General features: G+C 48.8%; 1 protein-coding gene across 1 annotated transcript in view; it reads left to right on the top strand.

The window, feature by feature from the left end:
* The first annotated feature begins 511 nt into the window (after nt 1-511).
* The window catches only part of KIF23 (kinesin family member 23), a 32,963-nt gene continuing 5,750 nt past the window's right edge, over nt 512-27,724 (top strand). Inside the window, exons 1-22 of the mRNA XM_015418501.1 lie at nt 512-556; nt 4,270-4,336; nt 6,015-6,137; nt 6,581-6,686; nt 7,388-7,524; nt 10,027-10,136; nt 10,218-10,388; nt 11,202-11,314; nt 11,889-12,010; nt 12,247-12,349; nt 12,744-12,823; nt 12,904-13,023; nt 17,893-18,052; nt 18,678-18,842; nt 19,715-19,872; nt 21,269-21,442; nt 22,651-22,830; nt 23,141-23,425; nt 25,171-25,401; nt 25,880-25,962; nt 26,679-26,760; nt 26,875-26,945. Of these exons, the coding sequence (XP_015273987.1) occupies nt 543-556; nt 4,270-4,336; nt 6,015-6,137; nt 6,581-6,686; nt 7,388-7,524; nt 10,027-10,136; nt 10,218-10,388; nt 11,202-11,314; nt 11,889-12,010; nt 12,247-12,349; nt 12,744-12,823; nt 12,904-13,023; nt 17,893-18,052; nt 18,678-18,842; nt 19,715-19,872; nt 21,269-21,442; nt 22,651-22,830; nt 23,141-23,425; nt 25,171-25,401; nt 25,880-25,962; nt 26,679-26,760; nt 26,875-26,945 (2,855 nt within the window). The 5' untranslated portion in view covers nt 512-542. The remainder of the gene's footprint in view (nt 557-4,269; nt 4,337-6,014; nt 6,138-6,580; nt 6,687-7,387; nt 7,525-10,026; nt 10,137-10,217; nt 10,389-11,201; nt 11,315-11,888; nt 12,011-12,246; nt 12,350-12,743; nt 12,824-12,903; nt 13,024-17,892; nt 18,053-18,677; nt 18,843-19,714; nt 19,873-21,268; nt 21,443-22,650; nt 22,831-23,140; nt 23,426-25,170; nt 25,402-25,879; nt 25,963-26,678; nt 26,761-26,874; nt 26,946-27,724) is intronic.

The raw sequence follows: 27,724 nt of genomic DNA on the forward strand, positions 1-27,724 counted from the left end.
CTTTACCTTTTTATGCTAATGAGCTCCTGCAACTTTTTTCCTACGAAATGACCCCTGATTAATGCTCGCACTAACTCCGCTCAGAGGAAACACCGTTGGCAACCCGATGGGGGGAGGAGGAGGAGGAGCAGCAGCCCCCCCCCCCTCTCCCGCGAGTTCGGAAGCGCGCCAGGGGAGAGCCACAGTCCGGAAGGCCAGACCTCAGCCAGCGGGTCCCCAGCAGCCCGAGAAGACCCCCCGCCCCGGCCGCCCGGTCCTCGAGTAACACGCGTTAGCCGAGCTCCCGGTTGGGTTGCCGTGGCAACCCAACGACGCCTCGGCCCTGTCTTCCCACTTCCCCCGCGCGCGCTTATGACGTCCCCGCCGGGCGCGGCGACGTCATCCCCGCGGCCGGCCCCGCGCGCTCCATCCCGATTGGTCGGATTTGAATCCTCTCAGGCCGCGCAGAGGGTGTCGGGAAGCGGGAGGGAATGTTCAAACTGACTCTCTCAGCACCCGAGGCGCCCGGCCGGACTCCCGGACCGAGACCGAACCGGGGCAGGATGAAGGCGGCGGCGTGAGTCCTTTCGCTCCCGCGCGCGGTCGCCGGTCCGGGGAAGGGGACGTGAACGGCGAGGGGGCTTGGCCCCAACGCGGCGCCTCGGGATGGATGTATGGGCTTTGCCAACCTCCAGGCGGGGGCGGGAGGTCCCCCGGAATCCCCACTACGGAGACCCCCCCCTTCCCCTGGAGGAACAGGGCTGCTTGGGAGGGTGGGCTGCGTGGCGTGACTAACCCCTTGCTCGGGTCTCTCCCCATCCCCGCCCCCTCCCCAAACCGCACCCCCCCCCAATCTCCAGGAATTTGCCAGCCTGGAAATGGCAACCGTACTTGGGTGGGTTTTTTTTTAAGGCTGGTCTCTAACTAATAATTTTGGGTTTGTTTTTTTAAATGATGTTTTATGCTGTGAGCTGCCTGGGGCGGGTTCCCTAGAGAGGCTGGGAGTTCAAGTGCAAAGTGATGCACATTGGAGCCAAAAATCCTAACTATAAATACACGTTGATGGCGTCTGAACTGGCAGAGACTGAGCAAGAGAGAGATCTTGGAGTCGTGGTAGATAACTCAATGAAAATGTCGAGACAGTGTGTGACTGCAATAAAGAAGGCCAATGCTATGCTGGGGATTATTAGGAAGGGTATTGAAAACAGATCAGCCAATATCATAATGCCCCTATATAAATCAATGGTGAGACCTCATTTGGAATACTGTGTGCAGTTCTGGGCACCACACCTTAAAAAGGATATTATAGCTTTGGAAAAAGTGCAGAAAAGGGCAACTCAAAAGATAAAAGGGTTGGAACACTTTCCCTATGAGGAAAGGTTAAAGCGCTTAGGGCTCTTTAGCTTGGAGAAAAGACGACTGAGGGGTGACATGATCGAGGTTTATAAGATTATGCATGGGAAAGAGCAGGTAAAGAAAGAGGTACTTTTCTCCCTTTCTCACAATACATGAACTCGGCACTCCATGAAACTGATGAGCGGTCGGGTTAGAACGGATAAAAGGAAGTCCTTCACCCAAAGAGTGATGAACACATGGAATTCACTGCCACAGGAGGTGGCAGCGGCTACAAGCATGGACAGCTTCAAGAGGGAATTAGATAAGCATATGGAGCAGAGGTCCATCAGTGGCTATTAGCCACAAGGTATAGATAGGGACTCTGGGGCAAGTGATACTCTGTCTTCTTGGTGCTTGGGGGGGGGGGGTCAACAGTGGGAGGGCTTCTAATGTCCTGGCCCCACTGCTGGACCTCCTTATGGCCCCTGGTATTTCTGCCCCCTGTGTGACAGAGTGTTGGACTGGATGGGCCATTGGCCTGATCCAACTTTGGCTTCTCTTATGTTCTTAAAAAGTCTAAATAACTAGATAAATCCAGGGAGGGCCGTTCTGGCTTTGAAAGGGGCTCTGAAAAATCTTTGGGAAAAAGGAGAGGCTTGTCAGTAGTGCTTGGGCGTGGCTTTGTTTCCTTGGGGGACCAGGGTTCATATATCCCCATTCTGACACGGGACCAGTCTTCCCTCTAAGCTGAGTTAGTGTGAGCTAGCTCACGGTTTTGTAGCCTCCGGCTCACACGTTTTTGTCTTTGCTCAGGAAGGATGGCTCCAGAGCAAACTAATCTATGCAGTAGCCAAATCGCTCCCTTGCCGCTTTAATGCCAGTAGCTCACAAAGTAGGATTTTTGCTCACAAGTCTCCACAGCTTAGAGGGAGCATTATATGGGACCTTGCTAGGTGATCTCAGACAAGGCACACACACTCGGCCTAGCCCGCCTCATAGGGTAGTTGTGAGGATTAAAATAAAGAACTATGTAACCTACTTTGGGTCTCCATGGGGGTGGGGGAGATGGAGCATAAATGAAGTAAACAGATGTAGTCATTAAAACAGCACTATACTGCCTTTCGTTCGTTCAACTTAATATATGAAATGTGATCAGACCACTCCATCAAAACTTTAGTTACTGCTTCTCTAAAACCAATATAATTGTCACCCTGGATCCGCAGCCGCCTGTTAATGTGAATTAAGTAAAAATGTTCTGCATGGGGGGGGGGACAGGAGAGGGTGTTGCTTCAGTCTCCACTCTCAAGATGAGTTGCTGCTGTCCTGACTGTGCTGTGGGAGGGGACGGTAAGGAGAATTTGGCATGCTCCATGTGACTGGCACACCACGGGAGGCAGCTCTTTATGCATGTGGACTGCAGGCCACCTAATTTGTTATTGCAACTCATCCGCCTCTAAGGGTCTCCCAGAGAAAGTTTTACAAGCTGGGAAGGGCAAAGGTCCACAGTGCAGGTGGTGGGCCCTCCCAAGAACCTTCTCAGGAGCTGTCTGCAAAACCAGTAGCAGCCTGACAAGGCAGTGCTGTCAACACCTCTGCTTCCTGAATGGCTCTTAATCTCGAGTCAGAGAGATTTTTGTCTACAAAGAACCTCGCCCATTCCCTGTCTGTAGCTGACTCTGCCCTAGGAGTCGTTGAGCTTCACGCTGTCTTAGATACGCTACCTAGGTGAAGTTCAGGTGATGCAGTGGTTGTTTCTATCGCTCCTGGCCCTGCAATGAGTTCTAGGGCATGCCCTGTCTGATTCAACCTGTGTCCTACACCAGAGCATGGTGGATATGTCTTTAGGTTCATCAACTCCCTCAGCTCCTTAGATTACTTGGGAAGCATGGCCTTGTCGGAAAGTGTGAGGGGAAGGGGATCCTGGGGAGCAGCTCCGTGCACTTTCCCCCTGTCTCTTCTTGTGCCGTGCCTGTATCGAGGCTTCTGCCCAGTCAGTACTCAGGCCCTCAGGACATCGAGAGCATTTCGGAAGACAGTCGGATCGATTGGTTGCTTCTAATGTGGTCTCTGACCTAGTGGAGCAGAGGCGATACAACAAGCAGTCCCCCTATTAGGTAGTGTTCTGAACACGATGATGGCCTTAATCTGCACACACATACCCCCCCCCCCTACGCACACACACTAGATCGCTGGAAGTTTGCTCTGTTTAACAAAAAAAAGAGATGATTCAGCATATGAGCATTTTCACAGGCTTAGCATGCAGTGAGCTGGGAGAGTCCCATAGTCTCCATGGCAGCCAGGAAGTCCTGAATTTGGCCTCTCTGTGGATGCTGAAGTCGTCTCCCAGGACAATCATCTTTGGCATTCTTGACACCAAGCCAGATGTAGAAACCTAAAGCGGGAAGGGACACCCTCAGGGTTATCTAGTCCAACCCTCCTGAACAATGCAGGAAATTCACAGCCCCACCCCAGGGACCCCAGCTCTACGCTCAGAATCATAGAGCAGTTCAGCCAGGGTATATGCAGGTCAGCTAGGGAGATGGCGAAGGAGCAGCAGCAGCAGCCCTTAATTTGTTTCCCAGTAATGTGAAGCAGCTATATGGGGAGGCTGGGGCCTTTTTGCCCCAATTGTGTGGCATCTGGTGAGCTATTGGAGGAGATGCTGGCTGTGGTGGACCCTTGGTCTGCTCCAGCAGAGCTCTTCATGTTCTTAACCTTGGGGGGGGTACCATGTATGGGAGGGGTAGCTATTTATGATCTAAAACAGAACACACTTCATTACTGTTATCAATTATTGTACAGCCTACATTAACTGCAGTCAACTGTAGCGGTGGCCCTCTGGGAAGTCTGAGGTTTAGCTGTTCTGGACTCTTCTCTCCTTTGTGTTGCACTGATTTCAGAGCAGGCATGTGTTGCGTAATCTGTTTCTGTGTCTTGATTCTTTGTTCCCAGTAGAATTAAGACCCCCAGAAGGAACGTGGTGAAGAAAGTATCTGGCAACAATCAGAAGGACCCTGTTGGGGTAAGTAGGCACAGGAATAACTCTGTTGCTGTCTCTCTCTCCCCGTTGGTATTAGTCCATTGAACAGAAGGACAGGCTTAAAATGTTTCACACAGCGTATCTTCCTACATGCATGGCAGTCGTTCTCTGACAGCAGCCACACAAGCTGAGTTTGATAAGTAAGTAGCGCTCTCCACAAAGACCCCTCTCCTTGTCCTGCGACTGTGAAAGCATCAGCTGGATTTCAGTTGGTTTTCCCAGCCCCTGAGGCAAAATAGAGTGGTTTGATTTCATCTCCTGCTTTTTAGCTCTGAGGTTCCCAAATCAACTTATGAAGCAAAAGTATTCCTCCTTCCTGTAGTCCCAACACCTGTGAATTGGAGATACCTGGAATTGAATGTTTCTTCCTGTTTCTTCTGTAGTGTAAAAATGTATTGGAGTCATACTGGTCAGCAGTGACTCTTGGCTGGCCTGGCTGATCTTCAGATGCTGCTGGGTGTCCCTCAGTCATGTTACAGCTGGACATCTTGCTGATGATATAGATGGTTTGCTTAATCTAGTTTAGCAAAGCCTGAAGGCTTTAAACACTTGGGTAAAAAACTAAATTGGTAATGCCTTATTTTCTAGCTTGATAAGGAGCCCTTGCCTGACCAAAAATATCCTCTTAGATCAGAGTTCCTTGTCTCATCCTGTTAAAAAACCTGGCTGTTTCAGATAACTTTCTGACTGGTACCCTAGCCCTGAACACAGCTGGAAGCTAATCCCACTTATTTTATTTGAACAGACGGAAATATTATTCTCCTCCTAGCATAAGGCTATAAATTTATCACTCTGGCTTGGCTTTTTGACCTTTTTGAGCGGATTGGTTTTGTAACGGGAGTTATTCCATATCCTGTTAAAGGTCTGAACCACTTATTTTGTGAAAATTATTCTCACCTGTCACGTAATTCCAGGGACTTCAAAAGGATCTACACAGATAAGACCCAATAAGGCAGCAACTTTATTTACAACAGGACAATGCTTATAAGCAAGTTCTGTATTTAACCTTTTGCCAGCAAACCAGACAGACTTTCAGTGAGTCTGTGATCTTTTATGGAAGAAGAAATCTTTTTATTAGGCAACATGATAAAAAATAGACAAGAACAAGTTAACCTTAAAGAAACCTGAAAGATTTTTGTAAGATTTCTCAAACGTAGTTGAATAAATATGCTTTAAAACAAATCACTGTTTCAGTGAACAACAATCTCAGAATGCTTTAGAAAGCTTTGGAAGCCCAACACAGAGAAATCTCACCTACATCCTTCTGACTGTCCCTTCAAAGAAACCTGAGTAACTCTCTGTGTGATGTTTTTTTGAGAAAGTTAACATCTGCTACCTTAGAGAAATCATGATAAGTTTATCTTGCAATGATTCTACAGATAAGTGATTGGTTTTCAAAATAGTGTTATGCGATCACTGACAGGTGTGTCTGATACTGGTTAGTAACTGCTCAGGCAGGATTTAAAAAGGCTCTATTTAGTACTTTAGTAGTAATTAAAAAACAATAATTACTTTTTTTCCCCCTGGCTTTGTTAACTGGCTGTTAAAAGATTTTTTAAAATCCCGTTCTTTTCCTGACAAGCTGGTGAACTTTCTACAAAAGCTATGAGAAACACATACGGGCTTAGCGCACGTATCATGACAAGTTTTTAACCCTCAGGTGTACTGTCGGGTGCGTCCGGTGCCAGATCAAGAATGCTGCATCGAAGTGGTCAGCAGCACCACTGTCCAGGTTCACCCACCCGACGGGTACCGCAGCAACCGCAACGGGGAGTATAAAGAGGTATGCTGAGAAAACCCAGGTGTTCAAAACTGCAGGACTGAGGAGTGAAGGTCTGGATCTGTGGACGGAGGAGGCAGGTTGTAGGTCTTGGGCAGGTCCCCAAGCCTGCAGTTGTAGGACAGGCATGTTTGTTTTGCTAAAGCAATGGGCGTAGAGCTGATGCTGCTGGAGCTGAGCTCATTGGCTGTGAGAAGGTTCCTTACTGCAGGTAGTGACAGCCCACTGCAGGGGTGGCAAGGGCCCAAGGGGATGGAGGAAGTGTCTTCATGATCGGCACTAGGAAGAGCTGCTGGGCAGACAGCTTTATACAACAGCAGCAAAGTTGTGGCCCAGAGCAGCTGACTTGCTTGAAGCAACACGAGACTCACTTGGGCATGTGATAATCTGTGGCCGAATGCCTGTGTCCTCCTGCCTCCATAACAGCCTCTTGACTCCCTCTTCAGGTGCAATATTCGTTTAAAGAGGTGTTTGGCCCCAGCGGCTCTCAAAGATGGGTTTTTGATACGGTTGCTAAGCCTCTTGTGGAAGACCTCATCCATGGAAAAAATGGTATGCTTGGATGGCTGGAATTATTCAATGTTTTAAGGTCACGTTCACCCTTAGCTGCTAAGACTGTTGAGAATCTGCTTTATTTGGTGGTGACAGGAATGCTGTCCTGGCAGACTGCATTTTTAAAATAATAATCAGCATGCCTAGTTGGAAGGAAATAGGCTGTTGTGTGGTGGCTCACCTTGAAAGGGACGCGCGTAAGCTGTACTACTGAGCGAACTATTCCGTTTGTAATTTGCCTTTCCCCGACAAGGCAAGCATTCCAGTTGATCGATCAGCACAGTTCAAAGCACAGGCCCCAATGATGTGTGTCAGCCCTGAAGCACTGCTCTTTGCAACCTTCAGAATAAAGCACGCACCCTTCTTTTTTGAATTTGGCTGTTTCTCATGGGTGTGATCCATTGGGTTCATCTCTCCCCAGTCTTATGGACATCCTTTGTGATTTTGTAAGCCTGCGTTATCCCTGAACAGCTCTGCCTAGAGAGGTATTTTATTTTTGCATTTGTACCGTGCAGATCCACAGTACGGCCCTGTACCTTATTCTGTGGTATTAACAGCTACAGCCTGCAATCTTTCTGCAGTTAGGAGGTACAGATAGGAAATGCTTGAGGGGAGGTGAAAGAGAGAACTGCTCTTTGATGCTGGTGTGTTCATGTGAAGTGCTCTTAAATACTGGCATTGGCTTTCTCCTTGACTCCTAGGTCTCCTTTTTACGTATGGTGTTACGGGGAGTGGGAAAACCCACACGATGACAGGCTCCCCAGGCGACGGCGGGCTCCTTCCCCGGTGCTTAGACATGATCTTCAACAGCATTGGGCCGCTCCAGGCCAAACGATATGTAAGTTCCTTGCTACCAAACCTTGACATTTGACAGCTTGGCACCAAAGAAGTGCCACTGATCTGACTAACAGGCATGTGTTGTGCTAGATATGCACAATGCAGACAGAAGGATGATTCTTAGGAACAGGGTTTATGCCCTGCAAATCTTTTATGTGGAGTCGGTCAAACCTTAGCACAGACTGTTCTTCCTTAGAATGCAAAAATTTTGGCTTCAAATCTTCCCGTGGGATGTTCTCCAGAGCCAATGCTGCCACCTTTGCAGGCGCGCTGTGAAGCAAAGCTCTTGGGAACTCTTTTCCCTTTATGGTTGGTTGTTTTAAGCTGCAGTGTAAATAAGCAAGAGCGGACCCCGTGTGTAATTTGAGGTTCAAGAGAAAAGCTATCTTTCTCTAATTAGGGAAGGGTCAACTTTGGAAGTAAGACAAAGAAATGCAACCCAAGATTCTAAGGCTACATGTTAATGGTTACATGGTTAAAACTACAATGGCTTCTTCTCTCAGAACAAAGAAAGGCACATAATAACATAGGAGAAGCCAGTGTTGGATCGGGCCAATGGCCCATCCAGTCCAACACTCTGGGTGCGTTCAGACGGGGGATTTACAACGGTTAGGGTGCCGGTTCCAACCGGTGTACTTACGGGCGTTCACATGGTGAACATCTGCCTCCCGTCCCTAACCGTTGTAAATCCCTTTAAACCGTTGCACTCTGCCACTAGGTCCGAAGTGGTGGTAAACAGAGTGCAACGGTTGTAATCGGTGCACCCCGGCGTCTGATCGCTCTCCTCCGTTCCCCAGCTACTTCCGTCGGAAGCCTGAGGCTTCTGGCCATTTTTTTTTTAAACTAAGCGATATGCGCTCAGGCGAAGCTTCACCCTGAGCGTTTGTTAAAAAAAAAAAAAGCCTTTAACTTCCCGGAGGAGTCCGGGACTACAGGGAGGTCAGGTTGGGCTTTAAACTTTAAAGGTAAGTGCTTACCTTTAAAGTTTAAATGTAAGGGGTTTTTTTTTTGAGCATGCGCAAAAATCGGCATTCTCTGAATGGCTGCCTAGACGCATGCTCAAACTGTCCTTTAAAAAAAAAACACACACACGCAGACGCCCGCAGCGTGTGAGCGGGCGTCCACCGGAGGGCTCCGCAAGATGGAGGGTAAGTCTGATCGCGTTTATGCCGGCAGAAAGGCCGCGTCTGAACGCACCCTCTGTGTCACACAGTGGCCACAAATACCAGGTGCCGTCAGGAAGTCCACCAGTGGGGCCAGGACACTAGAAGCCCTCCCACTGTTGTCCCCCCAGGCACCAAGAAGACAGAGCATCCCTTGCCCCAGACCGAGACTTCCTATCTATATCTTATGGCTAATAGCCACTGATGGACCTCTGCTGCATATATTTATCCAATTTCCTCTTGAAGCCATCCATGCTTGTAGCTGCCACCACCTCCTGTGGCAGTGAATTCCGTGTGTTAATCACTGTTTGGGTGAAGAAGTACTTCCTTTTATCTGTTCTAACCTGACTGCTGAGCAATTTCAATGAGTGCCCATGAGTTCTCGTATTGTGAGAAAATGGTTAAAACTAAAATGTCTCCTTCTCTCAGAACAGACAGGTACATAAGAACATAAGAGAAGCCAATGTTGGATCAGGCCAGTGGCCCATCCAGTCCAACACTTTGCGTCACACAGTGGCCAGAAATACCAGGTACCATCAGGAGGTCCACCAGTGGGGCCAGGACAGTAGAAGCCCTCCCACTGTTTCCCACCCCCAAGCACCAGGAATACAGAGCATCACTTGCCCCAGACCGAGAGTTCCTGTCTATACTTTGTGGCTACTAGCGACTGATGGACCTCTGCTCCACATGTTTATCCAATTCCCTTTTGAAGCTGTCCATGCTTGTAGCCGCCGCCTCCTGTGGCAGTGAATTCCATGTGTGAATCACTCTTTGGGTGAAGAAGGACTTCCTTTTATCTGTTCAAACCCAACTGCTCCGCAATTCATTGAGTGCCCACGAGTTCTTGTATTGTGCGAAAGGGAGAAAAGTACCTCTTTCTCAACCTGCTCCATCCCATGCATGATCTTGTAAACCTCGATCATGTCACCCCTCAGCCGTCATTTCTCCAAGCTAAAGAACCCCAAGCGCTTTAACCTTTCTTCATAGGAAAGTCTTCTAACCCTTTGATCATTCTAGCTGCCCCTTTCTGCACCTTTTCCAATGCTATATCCTTTCTGAGGTGTGGTAATAAAACTTGTTAAATAAATGCATACATAATCAAAGAACATCTTCAAGTCAATTGATTTATTAGCCAATAGTGAGGTTACAGATCACTTCGTTTTACTAATTACCACCCACACTTTTCCTCGGGCAAACTTATCTCCACTTCTGCTTGGTTACAGCTAAGCTAGGCAACATCCTGTTTACAGGCAACATCAGTTTAACTCTTTTGTGACGGAACGTGTTGTCAGCTTGGAGCTAGTATTCTGGCACTTATTGTGTGATGTGCTTGCCTTCAGGTTTTTACGCTTGATGAGAAGAATGGGGTTGAGGTCCAGTGCGAAGTCGATGCACTGCTTGAACGTCAGAAGAGGGAAGCACTGCCAGTTCCAAAAACGCCGTCTGGCAAGTAAGTGGCTGCCAGAGTGTAAAAAGGGGGAGGGGCTGTGGGTGTTTCATTTTGACGTTGTGTGTGTGTGTGTTTAAGCAGGCGGCAAATAGACCCCGAAATTGCTGACATGATCAACGTTCAAGATAACTGCAAGCTGGAAGATGTCGACGAAGACAACGTCTACGGCGTGTTTGTCTCTTACATTGAGATCTATAACAACTACATCTATGACCTGCTGGACGAAGCTCCTTTTGAGCCCATCAAACCAAAGTGAGTCAGCCTCCTTCAGTGGGGGGACAGCTTTTGTTAATTCTGTTAGAGTAGAGCTGATAAAATCCACTTTGGGTCTTAGCAGCTGCCCCAGCAGCAGGCCTGGTTCAGTGTAGCTTTCATACCCAACTGATCCTCACTTAATTTGGAGTGTTTTGAGATCTGTCTTTCCCCAGCGTCACCTAGGAACATTGAATGCTACCCGCTGCAGAGGTTGGCATAAGCTTGAGGAGAACCAAATCTAGTTCTCCAGGTAGTTTTCTGCTTGACAGTGCATGGGGAAGGTAGCTCCTGAACAGGCCAGGTGAATACACTCACTTGACCAAAAATTGTCTAGTAAAATGTAGAAACAGCTTCTCAAAGCACAAACCTGGCTGTTGTGTTTATGGCATTCTTTAGAGAATGTTCTCTGCTTTGGAGTGAAGTGGGAGAGGAGGGGAAAGGTGGCTAGTGTAACACTTTAACTGTGTTCCTTTGGTAGGTGGAACAGCTGTGGCACCCCGGTGCGACCCGTTGACTTTGTGTATGTGCACGCCAACTCTTTGCCTCTTACGACAAGTAGAGATCATTAGTGGAGCCGGCGTCTTTTCTGTTGCTGTGAATGTCGCTTCCTGCTTCTCTCATGCTGAGGCTGGCCATTGACAGTTTGTGCATGGCTCCCCTCCTGTGTGTAACACGTGACTTGTGGCTACCCTCCCTGGAGCTCTGGCAGCTTGCCTCAGTGTTACTGCCGTCCGGTAGCTTATCCTGTAGCCGTCTCAAAATGACGGGTGGTGCTGGCCACGGTTTACATTGAGATCCTCCCTGTTGCAGGCCCCCACAGTCCAAAATACTCCGGGAGGATCAGAATCACAACATGTATGTTGCAGGATGCACAGAAGTAGAAGTGAAATCCACGGAGGAAGCTTTTGAAGTCTTCTGGAGAGGTAATAGCAGTCCTGCTGTGCTTCCTACCGGGTGAAGTGGTGATGTGCGCAGAGTGAAGATTCTCCCATTCCTGGATGAACGGTTATGAGAGAATCAGTGTGATGCGGTAATTAGTTTGGGTCTGGGGAGGCTGGTTCAGATCTCTCCCTTGGGCCAGTCAGTTACCTCAGTCTAGCCCGTCTCAGGAGATCGATGGGAGGGTGTGGTGGAGGAAGGGCAGAGCGATTAAGCGATGCTTGTCTGCCTTGAACCTCATGCCGATCAGTTTCTCTGGGTGACCCTGAGCTCTAGTACTGGCGGAGAAGAGGAGAACAATCCATTCCTTTGCTCCATTGGTGCTAGTCTCCACTTAGCTGGCTTTTTAGAACTTCAGAGCCACAAACTCTTCAGGTGTTACGTCCCACCCTCTGGATCCTTTTGGTTGCCCTGTTCTCTGGTTTTTGCAGCTTTGGACTATGTGCCGCTCCACAGGTGCTCCACAGGTGCTCCATAGATGTGAGAGAGACACAAGGACACTGGGTGTTTTATCTTCAGCCCCCTCTTCAGGGCCACTTTAAATTTCTCTGTTAACAGGCCAAAAGAAGAGACGCATTGCCAACACACAGCTGAATCGGGAATCCAGCCGTTCGCACAGTGTGTTCCTCATCAAATTAGCCCAGGCTCCGCTGGATGCAGATGGAGACAATGTTCTACAGGTGAAACGAAGAGGGGTCCGTGGGCACGCGTCCTCGTTCCCTGCCCACAAAGCAGGCTTCAACACAGGGTGTTTTGGTGGCTGGGGTGTCAGGCCACCCTGTATGGCCTCTCAACCGGCTCTTTCCAGCTTGCCGATCAGCAGGACTGAGAACTCTTTTGGTGGGGAGAGAGGCGGAGAGTTGAAGAGTGGTTCTGAGTTGAAAGCACACGTCTGATCTTCTCTTTCCTTTCACAGGACAAGGAGCTGATCACCTTGAGCCAGCTCTCTTTGGTCGACCTGGCAGGGAGCGAAAGGACAAACAGAACCAAAGCCGAAGGCAGCCGGTTACGCGAAGCAGGCAGGTGCTGCGTGTGGCCGACGGGTCGCTTCCAGTTCTGCCACTCTTGCCTGGAGCAAAAGCGAAGGGCCACCTCTCTCGCCTGGATGGCCCAGGCTAGCCCAGTCTTGTCGGATCTTATGAATTAAGCAGGGTTGGACCTGGTTAATACTTGGGTGGGAGACCACCAAGGAAGTCCAGGATCGCTCTGCTTGCCTCTTGCCTTGAAAGCCCCTTGGTGAGTCATTGTAAGTCAGCGGCAACTTGATGGCACTTCCTGCAGCTGTCTGGCCCCAGAGGCGGAGCACTCTCCTGTGAAATCCCTACAGTGCACTAGCAGAAACCAGTGTCCTCAAAAGTGTGCTTGGGGGGCCAAGGCAGGATCCTTGATTATAAAAGCAGTTCTTTCCTGCAGGGAATATTAATCAGTCATTAATGACGCTGAGGACTTGCATAGAGGCCCTACGAGAGAACCAGACATATGGGACCAACAAGGTGTGTAGCATGGCTTTTCTCTGGCATTTCTGTAGTCTTTACTCTCATAGCTGTGGCGCTGATTAAATTTTTGTCTTTAGATGGTCCCCTATCGAGACTCCAAACTAACCCATCTTTTCAAGAACTACTTTGACGGAGAAGGAAAAGTGCGGATGATTGTCTGTGTCAACCCAAAGGCCGAAGACTACGATGAGAGTTTGGTAATTTGAGCTCTTACTGTAATCTGGAGGGTTAAAATTCTGATGATTGGAGGTGGGTGCTTTTGATAAAAAAGAACACTTTAAAATTGTGCTACTTGTCGGGTTAGTGTGGCTTTTTTGTGAAGACTGTATCTGGTAAAGGGTCCTGAAGTCTGATGAGCAGAACTCTGCAGGCATCAGTGTGATTGTATGTAATTAACAGCGGATGATCAGTTCCAAAATTTGTATTTTCTGAAGACTTCATTTAACCTGGCACTTTAGCTGCACTGGAAGAAAGGATCCGTCTTCGTGACCCAGAACTTCTAGGGCTGTTCTACTTGTTTCTTTAGTATTTTTTCACGTGTGTTGTGTATGCTTTGCTCCCCCTAGTGGTCAATTCAGTATTACAGTGGGTTATGCCCGGCATAAAAACCTGCAGGGAGCTCTTCCGCCAGGCCTTCGATGAGGAGCCGCACCAAACACTTGAGAAAGGGACCCTGTGCCCTGGCCTACAACTTACAGCCTGTGCCCCGTTGCATACATAATCGGATCAGCTGAGCTAGTGTGAAAATGTCATCATGACTGCCACCTAAGCAGTATCGTTAATCTTGAAACTTCTGCTCTTGCACTTTACTTGAATATTGTTCCAGCACTTTAGGATAACTAATATTTAATAGTTATGGTGTTTTTATGAATGATTTTAACTGTATTTATATATGTACTTTTATGTAAGCCGCCCTGAGCCTGCCTTGGTGGGGAGGGCGGGGTATAAATCAAAGAAATAAATAAAAACCTGTAGGGAGGCATGCTGGACATAAACCAGTGTAATATCAAATCAACCAATACAGGAAGCAAAATACGCACAGAACAGGACCCCCCCACCCCCAAAGAAACAGGAACTTTCAAGCAAGGAAAATGAAAATGAAGGAAAGCTCCTACGGCGATCTTGCCCTCTTCCCTTCCTCATGGGCAGGACAGTTCCCTCCGTTTCCCCCCCTTCTTTCTGGCTGAGCAGCCCCTTTATCTATTTTTTCCCTTCTTCGAAGGTTCATGGCTGTCCCACCCTGTCACATTATTGTATTTTGATGCTGGATCAGCCCAGGGACTTGAGGAAAGAGACAAAATTGGTTTTGAGGGGGCAACAGCGGGAGGGCTTCTAGTGTCCTGGCCCCACTGCTTGACCTCCTGATGGCCCCTGTGTGACAGAGTGTTGGACTAGATGGGCCATTGGCCTGATCCAACATTGGCTTCTCTTATGTTCTTATGTTCTTAAAATCACATGCTTAACTTATACTTCTGAAAATGGCACATGAGGGGCTTTTGAAAGTTCCAAAAATAAACAAAATATTCAATGTAGAGGGGGAAAGCCGGGTAGAATCAGGGGTAAACTGTCTGAGGTGAGTCAATAATAACTCTGAGGTAACTTCGTAATTTCACACACTCCAGTTAATATGTAACAAGAGTTTCAGCTTTTCCACAAGGTCTTTGAATCTTTGAGGAGAGAGGCTTTAATTTCAGTGTCTGTTTAAACACTTCAGTAAGTTCCTGAGTTTCACGGACTCTTCCAGTCATAGAAGGCAGGGATACACGACCAAGTACCCTAGAATCCTTCTCTCCAAACACACCAGGGATCAGTTTGGTGTAGTGGTTAAGTGCGCGGACTCTAATCTGGGAGAACCGGGTTTGATTTCCCACTCCTCCGCTTGCACCTGCTGATGTGACCTTGGGTCAGTCACAAGCTCTGGCACAGCTATCCTTGAAAAAGAGCAGTTTGTTTCAGAGTTCTCTCAGCCCCACCCACCTCACAGGGTGTCTGTTGTGGGGAGGGGAAGGGAAAGGCGTTTGTAAGACGCTCTGAGACTCCAAGTGAAGGGTGGGGTATAAATTCAATCTCTCCTTCTTCTCCTTCTCCTCCTTCTTCTTTTCCTTCTTCCCCTTCTTCTTCCCCTTCTTCTTCCTCTTCTTCCTCCTCCTCCTCCTCCTCCTCCTTCTCTTCTTCCTCCTCCTCCTCCTCTTCCTCCTCTTCTTCTTCTTCTTTAGAGCTGTCCCCCTTGTCTACTGGGCAGGGAATTATTTCTCTTGTCCCTTTTCCTGGCCTGAATGGGGGAGTCTTCAGCGATCCTCCCATTCCTCCTTGCCACCTTCTCAGTCCTCTGTCAGCACTAAACGGTGTTCTCTTCCACCATCAGTTCCCAACAGTGTCTTCTCAACTGAACTGACGCTCTCCACAGAGTTCCGTTTGAGCAGCCTGTCACTCAGAGGCTCTCTGGCTCTGTGGGGCATCAACCCTTCAGTCTGTCACAGGTTTATACAGCCCTTATGAACTCCTCCTTTTTTTGGAAATTTTTATTAGATTATATACAGAAAGGGGGGGGAGGGAAATGGAAGGAAGAAAAGAAAAATATGGAAGTATTTAATTCCAATTTAGCATTCTGCATGCATATCTTCTCATTACAACTTCACAACAACTTCATCTGTCATTCTTATTATTCTTCACTTGATCTTATTTTCTTCATACTTAAGTTTTAACCAGCCATAGAACATCCTCCAGGGTCCCATAAATTCTTCTTCCATTTTCCCTTTTAATATATTTGACAACTTGTCCATTTCAGCACATTCCATAATCTTCAACATCAACTCATGTAGCGTTGGAATCTTCGGTGTCCTCCATGCCGTTGCAAATACATTTCTGGCAGCTGTTATAACATGTAAAATAAAATATTTGTGCTTCTTATCTAACTCATCTGGTAAATGGTTTAACAAAAATATCTCGGCTTAAAAGGTATTGTGATATTCAAGATTAACGGTAAGAAAATATGCACTTAAATCCAGAATTTATGAGCTTCTTTCTTTTTTATAAATAGTTTTATTATTTATCAACACATAACAAGCATGAACAAAACCTTACACAACACAAACAAAACATTGATCAGGAGCACATGCCATTTGTTGTGCTTAAGTTTTTCTCTTTTTGTACAGCAATCATTTCTTTTTTTCTTTTTCTTTTTTTTATAATATTTTTTATTGGTTTTACAAGCTATATCCTACATTCTAAAGATAAAGGTACAGGGGGAAAACCTATCACTAACTTATGACAAGAATATTTGTAAGCTGACACATGCCTACATCACTCCTGCAATAATATTGGTATTATGATAAACATAGAATTATAAAAGCAGAGAGATCAAACTTCTGTCGGTTAAAGCTTATTTATGCTTGAATCAAGTAATGTAATCCAGGGGGAAAAAACAACGTTTATCTCTTGGGCTTCTTCTTCACTTTTGAAGTTTTGGGCGCTGCTTCTCCTTTCTCAGACTCTGATATTGAACTGCTGGAATCACTTGAAGAATTATCTGCTTCTTCCTCACTGGGTTCCTCTCCTTCTTCCAGATTAGGGTCCTCGTCTTTATCTATGCCCAATTGTTTTTTCAAAAAGTTTTTGGCCTTTTGGACAGAGTCAATTTTAACTTTCTTGTCATTGTATTTGAACATGATTCCATCTGTAGGTTATTGCTTTGTCTTGTACAAAAAGAATTCAGTCTTTATACCGTCGTCTTTGTTTCCGGATCTCAAATGGAATGTCTTTCAGAATTTTAATTTCTTCTTCGTTGATTTTAAGTGTTTTTTTCCGCAGTAGCTTTTAAAACATTGTCTCTCATTGTTCTCTTTGAGAATTTAACGTAAATTTCACCAGGCAGTTTATTTTTTCTTATAAAATCAGGGTAGGTACGGTATGCCAAGTCCATGTCACTTTGTAGATCTTCCTGTTTAAGGTCTGAAATTGAAGCTATCGCTCCACTTATCGTTGTTTTTATGTCTTCCCCCTTCTGTTCAGGAAGCGTAGAACACAGATTTATCAAGCTGAAGTTGTTGATTTTTATCCATATTTCTTTCCTTCTTAACTTCTTTTAATTGTTGCTTAATATCAATAGTCCTTGTTTCAACTTTCTCGATCCTTTTGTCTGTCTTATTGGCTCTTTTTTCCCCTTGGGTAAATTGCTTTTGAACGGAATCCAGTTTGTTATTAATTGTAGAAATTTGGTCCAGCAGAGGGCACAGTGCTGCAGCAAGCATATTGGGAAAGTCTGCAGTCGCTTCCTGTGGGTGACTGGGAGTCGTTGGTGTAGTAGTTCCTGGTAGAAGTTTCTTTTCCGCCGCCATTCTCCTCGCCCTCCCAGCCATTTGTTTACAGTGAAGAAAAGTTTTAGTTTTAAATTAAAGTTTCTCTGAATTCCATGCTCTTGGCCTTAAAATACAGCTTTCAAGCTTAAATGAAGTCTCGAGCGGTAAGTTTCGTTCCTTCTTCCCTTTTTGTACTGCTTAAAGACCGCTCCGTTTTGGAGGGGGTGGGGGATCTCCAACCCTCCCCCACACACCGCTCTTTCTCCAATCAATCTAGCAAGCCAAGACTTCTTCGCTTATACAGAAGTTGTATTAACTCACTGTTTAGATGTTTGATTATTGCTGGGTTTATTTTCGCTTATTTTCTTGTCTGCTCATCCGGAGGTTGGCTCTCGGCTGTACTGGCTCCACGGCGTCAGGACCTCTCGGGGACAGGCAAGCCTTATATCCCTTGGCCATCGCCTTGGGAGAGACTTACCCGGCTCCCCAGGCCGAGAGTCTCCTACAGTATGGGGATCTGGAGCCAGCCAAGACCCCTCCTGATCGCGTTGGCTTGGCGCGTCGCTATTGGAGAATCGATGGGACGCGTCCAAGAACAAGCCGCCATAAACCGGACTCCCGCAATCATTTAGAATTTATGAGCTTCTAAAGCACAGTCCATCACAGCCCCTAATGCAGCCAAGCTAACCCAGCTAAGTTAGGGTGTGCCCTCTTAACATTGCCAGCCCATGAGTTTCTTTTTCAGTTTGGCAAATTATTCTCTTATAGCAAGTGCTGAGGTTTGCAGAGATCACCCAAGAAGTGGAGGTGGCGAGACCTCTTGACAAGCCGCTATGTGGGTTAACCCCCGGTCGCCGGTTTAAGAATCAGGCCTTCCAGGAGGAGCTTTCGCGGCAGCTGGAAATCCGAGGTGGCCCAATTGAGGGGGGTAAGTCCCGAGAAGCTTTCTGTGCCTCAAACGCTGACTTGGGTTCTTCTTAGTTGTTTGTTGGGCTACCCTGGGGCATGGCTGCAGCGGAATAAATACTTTAGCCCAGAGCACTGTTCCCTCTAAGCTGCGTTAGTGTGAGCTAGCTCACAGTTTTTTAACTTCTGGCTGACACATTTTTGTCTTCGCTCAAGAAAGATGGCTCTAGAGCAAACTAATTTAAGCAGTAGCCAAATGGCTCGCTCACAACTTTAGTGCCAGGAGCTCACAAAGTAGAATTTTTGCTCACAAGAGTCCAACAGCTTAGAGGGAGCCTTGGCCCAGAGTGATTTCAGCAATGCCACTTAGGTAGCTGTCGCCTCCTTGCAGGAAGCCCATTCAGACATGAGTGTTGTGTTCTAATGAGAACCATCCAGATTCCAGTCCTGCGTGACTCCACGCAGAGGGCACTTCTTCCTACCACTCTTATCCTCAGCGGGGTGCAGTGCCGCTTCTATGTGGGCAGCCGTTTGGGACAAAATTGGTGTGGCTGGCAGGGGGAAGCAAGGGTGTGATTGGCACAGGCAGCGCCTAATGGCGAGGGAGGGAGGCAAACCCCTGCAGCGACCTTCTTTTCCCCTTGCAGATCGAGAGCAGTCTGTCACAGAGATGCTCCTGCAGAGCATTCCTCCGATGCCTTCCTGTGAGCTCCTTGACATCAACGATGACCAGACCCTTCCTCGGCTGATCAAAGTGCTTGAGAAGCGCTACAGCATCCGGCAGAGGCTAACCGAAGAGTTCAACAAGAACGGTAAGCCCTCGAAGGCTCTGCATTCACCGATGGCTTCGCTGCTCTCCTGGGAGTGGCACAGCTAGAGTGCTTTTTATTTATTTTATTTTTTATTTATTTGGGTTTTTAAAATGTTTGTTAAGATCCAGTATAACTTATAACATATACAATCACTGCAAAACAGTAAGCAAAAGTCCTGAGAATCCAGAATTACAAAGCAGCCAGTTAATCACCGACAAAGTTTTCAACATACGTCAACAGTTATAACATAATAATTTAGTTTCAGATCCGTTCCCATATATAAAAACGACTTTTGAACTATAAATCCCAATGAATGGAGTCATGTCTAAAATACAACAAGTTTGGGAGTCTGCTACGCTAGAGTGCTCTTTAGAGAATCTCTGGACTGGCTTCTTGTCTTGCTGGTGGCCATGGCAATGTTGGCCTTTGCCCAGAAGTCACGACCTGTATTTTGTTGCGTGTCTTGCTTTTGGCCTTTGGAGGACTTCTCTCCGACTGGCACTCTCTGTACATGTCTGGATTATTCCCTGTCTGGCCAGAAATTATACATTTTAGTTCCCTGTCACTGTTGTGGGAGAGAATTAAACATGTCCCACTGAGACAGTCCCAGTGATAAAGCTGATGGGACTGAAGGTGTCTGATCCTGGACTGGATTGTGGTCAGTCATCCTTGCCATAAGAAGCTCTCTGACATTTTTATCTGTCTTGTAAAATCCGTGTTGGGCTTCCACACATATCCCCATTTTACAGATGTGGGTACAGACTGGAGGGCAGTAACTGGCCTCAGCTGGGGTGTTTCTAGTGAACCTCAGCCGGTCTAGCTAAACTGGCCCTGTTGGTGGTGAGGCCTGGCAGTGTCCCCTTGTGTTGCAGCGCTTTTTGTGAGGGGCATGCTGCAGGAAGTCGATGCCAGCCTCGTCTCCAAGGAGAACTACACTCAGGCCAGAATGGCCGAGAAGGACAAAACAATCGTCGGACAAAAAACAGAGATCGAGCGACTGGAGAAGAAAGCCAAAACTCTGGAATATAAGGTTTGTGTTTGGTGGCTGTTGAAACTGTACGTGCCTCACTTGTGTAACCGGTGACCACCTGTCCTCATTGCTCGAACACCATCTGTAGCCTGAGTGCTCCACTTTCCGTTCTCGAAGCTGGGCTCACTTGGAATGGGTCTCTGTCTTACACTTAAATGCTGACAGCTACTGCCCAGAGAGAATGGTCTGGAGCATCATCCTTTGGGGCCAGGCCCCAACCTGGTGGAATGAAATCAGGGCCAGTGTTCCCTCTCAGTTGAGTTAGAGTGAGCTAGCTCACAGTTTTTTAACCTCCAGCTCACACAGTTTTGTCTTAGCTCGGGAAGGAGGGCTCCAGAGCAAACTGATTTATGCAGTAGCCGAATCGCTCACTCACAAGTTTAATGCAAAAGCAGCCGCACGCAGAAACATCGAGCCTGCCGGAAGTGGTCGCCAGTTAACCTGAAGAGACGCCAGAATAATACCTGCCCGCCGGAAAAAAGATACAATGCGCCGCCAATAGGGTGTCGGTAGGCAGCCCCCCCCCCATGAAATGTTGTGGCCCTAGGGAGGTTAATTACTACTATACTAAGTAGTACCCTGTAAAACCGCTCTGAAACCCATTAGGGGTCATGGGCGGTATATAAATCCAATGTAAATAAAAAATAAATAAATAATGCCAGTAGCTCGCAATGTAGAATTTTTGCTCACAAGACTCCACAGCTTAGAGGGAACATTGATCAGGGCCCTGCGGGACCTTCTGCTGCTCTGCAGGGCCTGTAAGACGGAGCTCTTCCACCAGGCTTTTGGGTGAGGCAGCAGACGTCAAATACCACCTGGCTCCTCCTCCTACCATCTGTATTATGACCTTCAGTCTTTGAGGACATGGCATGATAGCCACGTCGGTCTACCCAATGCAGGCAGGGGATCCATAACCTGGAATTTATTTTCGGATCCAGCCCCTATGCTTTATTGTCTAACATCAGGACGACACTGAAATAGCTGTGTGGTAGTTCGTTTGCCATTGTCCAAGGGTTAATTTTATTGTTTAATCCTAATAATAATAATAATACTTTCAATTTATTGATCGCTTTTTCCCACTCATGCGGGCTCAGAGCGATTTACAGTTACTCAAGGAGACGATGGACTAACAATATTCGTGGGGGATAGGGAAGACAACTTACACTATTTAATCACACACACATTGCAGCTGGAGGATCCATCCGCACGCTGTATCAGTCATGCTGTAACCTGCCCTAATGTTGTAACCTGCCCTGAGCCCGCTTGCGGGAAGGGTGGGATAGACATTGAATTAAATAAATATACACAGGCAGCTGCTGCTTCCAAAGCCCCTTGTCGTTAGTTGTGTGCAGTGTGGGAGAACTCATGGAAAAGCAGCTGCCGTTTGCACTGACAGATTGACATCTTGGAGAAAACGACAGCCATTTACGAAGACGAGAAGCGCAACCTGCAGCAGGAGCTGGATGCCCGAAGCCAGAAGCTGCAGCGCCAGGCATCTGATAAGCGCCGGCTGGAAGCACGGCTGCAGGGCATGGTGACAGAGACCACAATGAAATGGGAGAAGGAATGCGTAAGTGTGTGTGTGTGCGCGCTCGCCTTTTCTCAAGCCTTGAAGGGAATTGTGAGGTCCTTGCTATTTGGGGAAATGGTTTTACCTTTAGTTTTCTGCTGCCACCAGGAATTAAAAATTTCAATTCTCTTGGTAGTATGACCTAGGGTCTGGGCACTTCAGAGGACAATGTGGCCCTGAGGAAGTACTGTACTGATTTCTGGGATAAGTTTAAACAAAAATTGAGTTATTTAATAAAGAACAAAATAGGTTTCTTGTTTCTTTTGAACAGTTGCTGAAGAAAGGAATTTATATAAATATAACTGGCAAAGCTTGGTGCTACAGTCTCTCAAACTCCACTCTGACAGGCTTATACACTCAGTATAATCTCTCTCTTTCTCATTTATATATATAGCCACTCAGGCTAGTCTCTGTTTTATTCACACAGAATCAACTCTCTTAGTCACACAGACTAAACTGTTGGTCTTAATCACACAGAAGAAGACTCAAAATCCTATAGTCACACAGACTATGCGCACTCTTCAAACTTCACACACAGAATCTTTCATAGACACCCACACACAGATTCCTCTCAGAACATCTCCTCCCACACTCTCAGTCATCAGCCAGTCAAAATACACTCATCTCCGTCTATCACTCTTCTTACATTGCTGCAGTCAAACTAAACATTTAAAGGAACACACACACCAAAATGTGGAATCATTACAGGAATGCATTCCGGGAAAAGCTTTTCTAGTGGAAAAGCAAGCACTCTGCCCCCTTACTATGAGGCTTTATTTATTAAGGTGTTCCTAAGCTGCATTCATCAAGGCATTCCTAAGCCCCTTTTCTCCACCAAGGGACCCAAAGCAACTTGCAGAAACTTCCAAAATCTGCCACCAGAGTCAGTTTAAACGTGAGTGTTGATACAGTGCTGGAGGGGAGTGTCGCCCGCATGCTGGTGACACTTTGCTCCAAATCTCTAGACGGTCTCTCCCAGCGTACAGGAGGGCTGGGCTGGCTTTTGGGATAAGAGGGGTGGTTAACCCTGTCCTACTAACGGGGCAGACGGAACCTCTGCTGTAAGTCTGACATGCCGTCCTGCCGCAACAGCTTCCTTGCCTCCTGGCATCATGATCCAGCCCTTCTTCATCTTATGCGCCACATGGCCGGGTGGCACGCTCTTGTCTTTTGCCAGCCGGCTCACGGTCGCCTGTCGTCCCTTGCAGGAGCGGCGGGTGGCAGCCAAGCAGCTGGAGATGCAGAACAAGCTCTGGGTGAAGGACGAGAAGCTGAAACAGCTGAAAGCCATCGTCACGGAACCCAAGGGCGGCAAGCCGGAGAGGCCTTCTCGGGAGAAGGACCGGGAGAAAGTCCTGCCACGGTCGCTGTCGCCTCCACCTGTCCCTGTAAGGAACCTTTCAGTCTCCTGGGGAACATGGCTGTGAGGTGCTCAGTCCTTGTGTGAGGGTGTGTGTGTGTTGTGGCTGTGCATTTGCAGAGAATCTGTCCTGCCTGTGGGTCTCCGTTCTTTCCAGCCTCAATACCTAGAAACAGGTTTCCGTGCCACCCCCTTCCCACGAGTCCTCTGCATTCAGGCTGAAAAGCCATGGGGATCTATAGCCCCCTTCTGTCTCCCGAGAGTCTGGGGTCCATGTCAGTTTTGTGTGGCAGCCTGGCTTTCTCCGTGTCTCGTTCACTAACTTCGCCTCTCTTCAGATTTCTAGTAACTGTGTCGTCACTCAGCTCCCTGCCCACCTGCCCGCCACAGTTGGGCCACAACTGCACAGGCGCTCTAACTCGTGCGACAGCATTTCCGTGGCCTCCTGCATCTCGGACTGGGAGCAGAGAAGGCCTGCCCTCGGCAGCAAGCACCCCAGCGGCATGACGCCCACGGCTAGGAGTCGGCTGCAGGAGCCGGAGCGAGCTAGGCCCTGTGCTGCGGCAGAGAGGAGGCGGGGCATGCAGTGGACCGGCACCCCGGAGGTCCCCGGCGGTAGAGAGGTAGGAGAGGGCCTCCGTGTCGCTGGGTCCAAGCCACTCCCAACAGGGAAGGGGTGCCGAGTTTGACCGCCAAGGGGAGTAGAAGAGGCTACCGTGCCTCAAAAGCCTTGCCTTACCTTCCCGTTCCTTGAGAATGGCAGTTCTGCAGCGGCTTTAAACATTCCAGGGAGATCCCCCAATCTGGCAGGCAGTCCTCTGAAGCTGGTATGTGGGTGAGGGCTTTTGGGGTTGCAGCTGGAAGCCGGGACTGTAGCTGAGTGGAAGAGCCTCTGCGTTGCATGCAGAAAGTCCCTGGTTCCATCCCTGCCGTCTCCAGCTCAAGAAGGACCTGGTAGGAGTGGGTGGGACAGACCTCTTTGCCTGAGACCCTGGACGGCCACTGCCAGTCCGAGTAGCCAGTACTGACCTTGACGGACCGGCCAGTGGACTGATTCAGGAGAAGGCAGTGTCGTGCCTCCAGATTTGGCCTCTGTGCTCATCTGCAGTCAAGCTCTTCACATGCACTGTTTGTCTGTCTGTCTCTCTTGGACAGGAAGGATAAGTGTGGCTCTTCTCTGTCTTCATGCTTTGTGTGCTCTTCCTTTTGCAATGTCTTGTGTGCTTGGCAACCAGCGGTTGTTGCTTGTTCCCCTTTGGACGGGCGCAGTGTGTCCCCCTGCTCGGTCAGAGAAGCAGGCAGCCGTGAATTTTGGCCTAGGAGAAACTGAGGCCTTTCTGCATGTGGTCTTTGTCTGGGTGCTCCAACGGCTAGCTGCTGGTTTGGGTTTAGTCCGGTCAAAACGTAAACGCTGGTAAAAATGGAAACTGTGTAGAGCCTTGCCTGTCCAAGTACTGCAGAGTCTTCTGTGCTGGTGAACAAGGTGGCTTCAGTTGAATCACTCAAAGTGTTGGGGGGGGGGTTCCATTAAAAATACCAAAAGCATCTTTTATATGGGACATCTGATTGGCCACTGTGGGAGACAGGAGGCTGGACTAGATGGACCCTCACTGGTCTGACCCAGCAGGGCTCTTCTGGTGTCCTTATCAGGGGAAGGCCTCGGCCTCTCTGCCCTGTTGCTGGCCCTCCAGAGGAACTGGCTGGCCACTGTGTGAGACAGGAGGCTGGACTAGGTGGACCCTCACTGGTCTGATCCAGCAGGGCTCTTCTGATGTTCTTCTCAGGGGAAGGCCTCGGCTTCCATGCCCTGTTGTTGGCCCTTCAGGAGGAACTGGGTGGCCATTGTGGGAGATGGGATGCTGTCGTCTGATCTAGTAGGGCACTTCTCACATCGTATCCCATTTTTAATTCTTTCTTTTTGAATGTAAGTTTGGCATTTAACTCTGACTGTGGTGAACAACTCATAGTTTAAACGAGAGCCTTCCTGTTGTGGGTGGCTGGCTTCAGTGCCCGCCTGAACCTGTTCCCTGCCCGTTCTGGACCTGCATTCCTTGCCTGGGCAGTCAGATCTGTCACGGCTGCCAAGCAGAGCGCTTGTTTCATATTTGCCTGTGTGATGCGAGAGCAGAATACTTTGATGTTTCTCGGTTTGCCCCTGCTCATGGTCTGTTGCCAAGTAAGCAAGCGTCACTTTTGTTGGAAAGTATAGCCACCGTGCAGGCTGGCTACATGGCAGACCCCATTCCACCTGTTGGGATGCCTGCTGTGGCAGACAGCTGCTCCACTGGGATGCTGCTTCATAGACTGTCTGTCGGCAGGGTTCCCTTCCTTTAAAACCTCTTGCCATTTTTTTTGCGATCTGATCTAGAACGCTCTGCCAGTCCGTCCCCGGCACAGGCGCTCCCGTTCCGCTGGGGAGAGATGGGTGGACCACAAGCCACCCTCCAACGTACAGACCGAAACGGTCATGCAGCCCTACGTCCCCCATGCCATCACCGTGGCGACTGCCAGCGAGAAGACCCTGGCCAAGTGCGACAAGTACATGCTCACCCACCAGGAGCTGGCCTCCGACGGGGAGATCGAGACCAGGCTGATCAAGGTACAAAAGGGATCCTCTCGGGCCAGGTTCTCAGGGCCGAAGGGCCTGGGGGCGGGGAGGCCTGCGGGCTTCCAGGTGGGGACGTCAGAGAATGCAAGCGAGAGCAAAAGCAGTCTCCGGCAGATTGTGGTGGGGGGTCTGGCCTCAGAGCAGCGGCAGTGCTGGGGCTGTGTCGGTCTTGCCCAAAGCCCCCAAAGGGTTGCCGGTTGGTGAAGGGGGCTGGTGGGTAGCTCTGGCAGAGCTGTGCTGAACCACAGGATGCGTCGTCTGTCTGTGGGTGAGCAGTGGAAGAAGCCAGCTGAAGAGGGAGTCTGCAGGCCCGCCCTTCAGCACAACTTAGCTGTGGACGCCGAGAGAAGAGAACAGCTAACTTGGGCCCGGCCTGCGATATCTAAAAACAAACCCCAGTCTGGCTGAAACGGCAGCCACTCGAACACTACCGTCAGCAGTGAGAACTTGAACTGTGCTTTGTTTCCAGGGCGACGTTTTTAAGACCAGGGGCGGAGGCCAGGCAGTCCAGTTCACCGAGATTGAGACCCTGAAACAGGAATCGCCAACTGGGTGAGTCTGGCCTCCTGGCAGTAGGGAGAGCCAGAGAGTGCCGTGGCTAAATTCGGAGTCCAAGATGGCCATCTCCCAGTGGTGTGTGTTCTGTTCATTTGGGATTAAGTCCCGTCCCCCCCCCCCCCCCAATCCAGGGCAGGGCACCAAACTGGCTGCCTTGATGGGCATTCTGCCTGCCCGTTGTCGGCTAGCTACGTCTAGACAGAAGGCTGCCATGGGAGACCTCAGCCTGGAGTCTGTGGCCCAGTAAAGCCCCGAAGAGTGGCTTGTCCCCAACTGCCTTTGGAGGCAGTGTCAGAACCCACAGCCAACAACAGAGTACACACTTCATAGAAATGTTATACTTTTATTGAAGAGCCATAGATGCATTAACACAGTCACTGTTAAGAATAACCGTTGCCTATTGAACCTATTGAGATATAGGGCATTTGTATGCACACACACACCCCACTGCGCTGGCCAATTAGGCACCCTCCCGCGCGCGGGCTAGAGCTGGTAAGCGTTACTGCTATGCAAAGCTGGGAATTGCTCTGCTCCCACGGTTGGGAGACAACACACCTCGCCTCCTGTTCTTCTTTAGAGATAAGCATTACTGCGCCAAGCAAGAGACAGGAATGTGAAAGCAATCTACACAGACACTGAAAGAACATCCCCACCCCCATGGCAGCATAGCTGACAGGCAGGCTCTAACTGTTCTCTGCTGCTTCCTCCAGTCGCAAGCGGCGATCGTCTCCCTCGAATCCTTCTCCACCCAATGATGCTACTGAGTCAGAATGGACAGATGTGGAAACACGAGTAAGTCCGCAGAACGGGGCGAGGGGCTCAAGCTCGGGCGGGGGTGTGTGTGTGTTCTGCAGCGTTGGCTGTTGACCCCAGGGGACACATGCATGTGTGTATGTTCCTTTTCAGTGCTCTGTTGCGCTGGAGATGAAGGCGGGCTCAAGCCTTGGACCCGGGTACCAACATCACGCTCAACCCAAGTAAGTCTCTTCTTCAGGCGAGGCAAAATGTATGGGCCAGCTGCCGCTCGTTTGTGAGGCGCTCTGCAGAGTCACCTCTAGGGATGTGCAAAAAAAAAATTCGGTAAAATTCGGATTCGGGTTTATTGAACTCGAATTTTTTCGGGAAACCCGAAAAAACCCAAATATCTAATTCGGTAAAGCATAGATATCCGAAAATATTCGGGAAACCCGAAAAATTCGGGTCCATTATAACCAATGGGGCCATTGAAGTCAATGGCAAAAAACCTCTTGAAACTTTGCAGGGGGCTGGGGGGGAGGGGGTAGAGGCTCCAAATTTGGACAGTGGCTGCTCAAGCCTCTCCCCGAAAGACCCCCAAAGTTTCGAGAAGATTGGTCCAGGGGGTCCGATTCCAGGGGCATCCAAAGAGGGTGCCCCCAGTCCCCCCAGATCAGTTTGCTGTATTCCCGGTTTGCCGCCGAAATTCGGCGGCAATGCATTTCAATGGGATTTTAACCTTCTGCTTTCCTTTTTGCAGGCCCCTGGGGGGGGGGGTTAGAGGGAGAGGCTCCATTTTTTTTCCCACCATAGAGAACAATGGAGGGATGGGGGCAACCTGTTTGGGGGCCCATAGAATTGGACCCCCTGGTCCAATCTTCTTGAAATTTGGTGGGCATGTTGGGGAGAGGTTCCAGTAACCACCCTCCAAATTTGGAGCCTCTCCCTCTAACCCCCCCCCCAGGGGTCTGCAAAAAGGAAAGCAGAAGGTTAAAATCCCATTGAAATGCATTGCCGCCGA

This window comes from Gekko japonicus, unplaced genomic scaffold (assembly GCF_001447785.1).
Source record: "Gekko japonicus isolate JY-2015 unplaced genomic scaffold, Gekko_japonicus_V1.1 scaffold275, whole genome shotgun sequence".
NCBI classification, from domain to species: Eukaryota; Metazoa; Chordata; class Lepidosauria; order Squamata; family Gekkonidae; genus Gekko; species Gekko japonicus.